This window comes from Camelina sativa, chromosome 7 (assembly GCF_030686135.1).
Source record: "Camelina sativa cultivar CO46 ecotype springtype chromosome 7, ASM3068613v1".
Lineage (NCBI taxonomy): Eukaryota > Viridiplantae > Streptophyta > Magnoliopsida > Brassicales > Brassicaceae > Camelina > Camelina sativa.
In genome coordinates, this window is record NC_141886.1 from 19362791 (window position 1) to 19368566 (window position 5776).

Here is a 5776-nt window from a genome sequence, read left to right on the forward strand (position 1 = left end):
TTTTAAAATAGAAATTTTCTTTAAAAGAGTATTCGTAATATATTCTAACATTTATCTTCCATTTTTTTTAAGAGAGATATTGCATATAAATATATTAGATTTTTGATTTTGCCATTTTTGTTTTATGAATTTTGACTTTTAATTCATATATTTTCGTAATTAATTTTTTAATAATTTTTAAAATTATAAAAAGGTAATAACGTCCAGTTTTGAATCTCATTAATGGCAAATTAGTAATCTTAAGTCTGAGGATGAATGTGGTTCGTTTCTGCAACCTAAATAAACGAAAAAAACTTCTCTAAAATTTTTTAAAAGACAATTTTCATTAAGAGCAAGAGAAATCATTTTTTGTGAGATTGGCTGTGAGCTCTTTCCACTATTCCATTAATATATTAGGTTAGATATAGAGGAGACAAGAGATCGTATGGTATAAGGTTTACGGACAAGTCTGTTCATTCCATAGAAAGTATGGCCATCTCTTTTTCTCTCTACATCACTTTCTCTGCTCCCCTCAGACCAATGACCAATCTTTATCTACATCATCTCGCGTATAGACTAAGTTAAAAAAATTAGCGAAGTCTTTCAGAGTCTCAGTCAACTAATAAAACCATTTTGATAATATAAAAAATATCTTGAGTTTTTTTTTGTGTTGTCCACTATTTCACCTTGATATGGTGTTTATGCTTCTCTCTAAGCCAAATTCAGAATACACACTGTAAATAGATCTCTAACAAATTATGTACTATCCCCTTACTTGTTTGATCTTTCTCTTCCTCTTCTCCTTATTCTACCATCTTCCTTGTGCTTCAAGTAAACAAGAACTTGAATGGTGTGAGAAGCTGTTTCAGTGCGGAGATATCAGCGCAGGTTTCCCCTTCTGGGGAGGAAATCGTCCCGAATCTTGCGGTCATGCATCGCTGGAGCTTCACTGCGACATCAAAAACATTACCTCTTTAAATATCTCCAACTTAAGCTACAATGTCCTCCAAATAAATCAAACATCTAATACCCTCAAACTTGTCAGAGCAGACCTGTTAGGTTCTTTTTGCTCCGCTACATTCAATTCCACAATATTGCCTCTCGAAATCTCTGAGGTTTTGCCGATCTACAAGAGCCTCACTATTTTCTATCTCTGCAACCCTCGTCTTCAGTACCTTTCGAGTAATACATGTCCTGGGAGTGGGAGAGGTCTTGTCTCAGCGTATCAAAGCCCTAATTATCATAGCTCTTGCCAAGGAAGTTTCACAGTTAACGTTCCTACAAGTTTCTTTCCAAAAGTGGAAAAATTGAACCTAACTTTCTTGGAAAGTGTTCTAAGAAAAGGATTTGAGGTGAAAGTGAAGAATAATGAGATTCTGTGTGAAGAATGTTCATCCTCTCGTAAGTTACACTAAGTATACATTTTTTTTTCTTACTTTTTTTATTTTTGTGGTAATTTTTCTTCTTATTTGTTTATCTCCTCCTTCAACAAACACTATTTCTGATTCCAAATTGTGTTGTTTTATCAGCTGCACTTTATAGACGCTGTGCGGAACCTTTTAGTTGTGGCGATCAGGGCGGTCTCTTGTTCCCTTTCTGGATACATGGTAGAGAAGACTGTGGCCACCCAGACTTTAAGCTCCACTGTAGCAGCAGATTGGCAGAGCTTAACGTCTCCTCAGGGACGTTCAGAATCTTAGATGCAAACTATGACTCTCGTATCGTAAGACTTGCCAGATCGGATTTTAAGGACATTATGTGTCCCACAAACCCACTACATGTGCCTTTCGATAAAAGCGTCGTCCTTCCATTTGCTCCTGACACCATGATGCTAACAATTTATTACCACTGCGCAGACTTATCATCTAGTATTGATGGTACTTCCGCTAACGTTGGAAGTCTTGTGTGTGGGAATTATGACGAAGATTCAAACAACTACTATGAGATGAGAAATATAACTGATGTTAATAGTGGCCGTGTGTCTACGAACTTGAAGGAATCTTGCAATTCATACGTCAGTATACCTGTGCCTGGATCGGCGTTGTACACGCTGCGTCCAGAGAATTTAACGAAGACTCTTGAACAGGGTTTCGAGCTTGAACTTAATCAAGACTGTTCAGTGTGCTTAGAGTCTAAGGGTGCTTGTGGATACAATGAGACTTCAAGATCATTCGTCTGCTATTGTAACGATGGAACCTTCGGCAATAATTGTAGCTCTAAAAAGAAAAGTCACGGTAAACTATATATTCTCTTGTCTGATTTTGCTTCAAGATCGAGTTTGGTACCATTCTGACAAATTCTTATTTGTACAATTTTCACTTGTACAGGGACTTTGGTCAAAGCAATTCCCATATGTGAGTTTTGCTAGCCAGAGAAATTTCAAACCGTTTTCGTTAAGTTACTCACTCAACATTTTCTGTTTTTTTTTTTCTAGTTGGGGGTTCAGTAGCAGGAGTTGTTTTGTTCCTGGTCTTCTTAACGTTGCTTCCCTGTTTGATCCGGAAGAGAGAAACACGGCTGAGACAACAGAAGCTGAAGGCTCTTATTCCACTCGAACACTATACTTACGCACAAGTGAAGAGAATTACAAAATCATTTGCAGAAGTGGTTGGGACAGGCGGATTTGGAATTGTTTATCGAGGAACACTTAGTGACGGCCGTATGGTTGCGGTCAAGGTCTTGAAAGACTCAAAGGGAAACGGTGAAGACTTCATCAATGAAGTTTCTAGCATGAGCCAAACATCTCATGTTAACATTGTCTCCTTGCTTGGTTTCTGCTCCGAAGGTTCTAAAAGAGCAATTATATATGAGTTTTTGGGAAATGGGTCCCTTGATAAGTTCATCTCAAACAAGAAATCGGTCAATATGGATTGGGAGGCACTATATAGAATTGCGCTCGGAGTTGCTCGTGGTCTAGAGTACTTGCACCATGGATGCAAAACAAGGATTGTACATTTCGACATTAAACCACAAAATGTACTCTTAGATGACAACTTCTGTCCCAAAGTTTCGGACTTTGGCCTCGCGAAGCTATGTGAGAAGAAAGAGAGCATCCTATCTTTGCTAGACACAAGAGGTACAGTAGGGTACATTGCGCCAGAGATGATCTCAAGAGTTTATGGGAATGTGTCGCACAAGTCAGATGTGTATAGCTATGGAATGTTGGTTCTTGAGATGATTGGTGCAAGGAACAAAGAAAAATCTTATCAAGCCTCTTCTTCTAACACAAGTTCGATGTACTTTCCTGAATGGATCTATAAGGATCTTGAATTAGGAAAGTCGAGAAGGGATATTGAGGATGGAATCAACAACGAGGAAGACGAGGTAGCAAAAAAGATGACATTGGTGGGCTTGTGGTGTATTCAGCCTTCTCCACTAGATCGCCCACCGATGAACAGAGTTGTAGAGATGATGGAAGGAAGCTTGGATGCTCTCGAAGTCCCTCCTAGGCCTGTTTTCCAAATTCCCACAGTGGGTTTCCAAGATTCTTCCACATTTTCAGAGGACACCTCTGTTTACACTCAAGAATGATCCAAGAAGCCTCCTTGGAATCTATCAAAGCACGAAAGCAGCTATACATATGTTCAAAAAAATATTCTTGTAAAAGCTCTTTGGTGTTTGGTGGATAAGTTAGAAGGATGAAGACAAAGTAATTAGGATAAAGTGTGGTAAATGTTTACAAACAAGTTTCTAATTACACTCCAACTGAAAGTTTATTTTCCATGTTTGATCTCATTTCCCAAGAAAATTTTCAGGAATAGACGTTTAGGTGATATCAATCAACAAATCCACAAGATTTTAAGAAATAGTATAAATCACCAATACTATTCGTATGTAATTTTTCCTAGGGACAAAAAAAAAAGGGACGTCCAATAACATTAACATCCAATATTTCTTGCTCAAACATCTATTTATCTTGAACATAATTTAGTCTGAAAATAAACTCGACCGTTTGATGTATTTTGTCCGAAGTCTTTGGCTGGTAGAGGTAAAGAGCTAATAAAATTAGTTATTGACTTCTCATGTCTTTAGGAGATAGGATAGAAGAGATAGTATGGTAATGGTTAACCGGCAAGTCCCATGTTTTGCAGAGCGGACAAATGCTCAAAGGCCCACTGAAGATTCTTTCCCAATGTTTTACCTCATTTTCCAAAAACGTTCAGGTGATATCAGTGTTACTTCATATGTAAGCGCAACAATATTAATCATAGTTGATCTAGCAAATGACCGGAACTATTCATTGGTTTTTTTTTTTTACTTCACGACCTTCAAAATCATTAACAGTATTTTTCTATCTCAAATTTGTGTTTTAGCTTATAAATTAATGAATAGACAAGCTATTCTTTATAAGTCGGCTATAAATTAACAAATTCTTTTGCTTTATATCTCTCTGCATTGGTCCACTATGAGTCAACTAATAAAGCTATTAGCCTATTAATTCAATTCTAGGGTTTGTTGGCTATTTAGTACGTTTTAGAAGATTTATAAGACCATCTTTACTGGTCGTTGCTTCCTCCAAAATTTTTAATTAAAAACATATAAAAATATACAAAAAGGAGACAAGAAGAGAGAACGTTGCTTAAGTTACTTTGGGTAGAAACGTTGCTCATTCTTTTTTTACAGATGTCAGTTTATTATTAGTAATATATTAAAATATTTTTTTTGTTGAGCAATGGTATCAGCGTTCTCCCGCTGGCGATGCTATAAGAGATTCAGTACATTTGTTATTTTTAATTAGAACATTAGTACATTTGACTTTATATGTTTTAGATATAGTGAAAGAAAAAAGAAGGCGGGGTGAGTGAGAGAAAGAAATGTGGATGAGTGAGGGAGAGAGGAGAATGTGGGGTCAACATTATCTTTTCTCTCTCCTTTCTTCATTCATCGACATTTTTTTTTCATCGCATATCCAAGTTTAGTTATCTAAATTTTTGGTAATATGATTTTTTTTCAGATACAAAAAATTGATGTTTTTTCTTTACAATTTGACATGCATTTTGTTTAGTGATTTCAAATATATTTCATACATAAATTGATAATGGTTTTGTATAATGGTTATGTACAACGATTCTGTACAACGATTCTATACAATGGTTATGTACAACGATTCAGTATAACGGTTCTGTAAAATGATTGTGGTGTACAGAAATATTGCATACACCACAATCATTGTACATTGTACAAACCTGTTGTACAGAACCGTTGTACAACATTTTTGTTGTACACTTTGGTTTGTGTACACCATAATAGTTGTACAAAATCATTGCATATATCACTTTTAATATGAAAATATATTTCTATCACTGAAACAAGATGCATGTCAAATTGTAAAGAAAAAAACATAGATTTTTGCACATATGAGCCTAATCATGAATGAAAATTGATAAAAAGAATAAAAAAAATGAAGCTTTAAATTTGACAAAAACACAATATATCACTAGTCAAGACACAAGATCAGGTTGCAAACATCTTTACAAAAAGCTTATTTGTATAAACGTTACTTGGAATTACTACACACACAAGGAAAGTTGATAATGAGGAAGAATGTTAAAAGTAAATTCATCATCATTTTCACATGTGTTTTTACCAAAGTAAAAAAAAAAGAGAAGGTAATAAATGGAAGGTGCATCCATTATTGAAATATGAACTCGTGGTTGTTATATTTGTCAACAAAAGTGGACTACAAGTTCTCGATAAATAGAGAGCGATCTAACGAGAGAAAATCATCCTATAGCATCAAATATAATAAAGAGAAGCTGCAATACTAAGCAACATACAAAATAATTGAGTGTGTGAA

General features: G+C 35.4%; 1 protein-coding gene across 1 annotated transcript; it reads left to right on the forward strand.

The window, feature by feature from the left end:
- Nucleotides 1-629: 629 nt before the first annotated feature.
- Nucleotides 630-3702, forward strand: LOC147941458 (LEAF RUST 10 DISEASE-RESISTANCE LOCUS RECEPTOR-LIKE PROTEIN KINASE-like 2.7). Its single transcript, XM_087458862.1, has 4 exons — nt 630-1380; nt 1509-2213; nt 2307-2333; nt 2414-3702. Exons 1-4 carry the CDS (start codon nt 738-740, stop codon nt 3508-3510), a joined length of 2472 nt encoding a protein of 823 aa, XP_087314988.1. The 5' UTR covers nt 630-737; the 3' UTR covers nt 3511-3702.
- Nucleotides 3703-5776: the final 2074 nt, after the last annotated feature.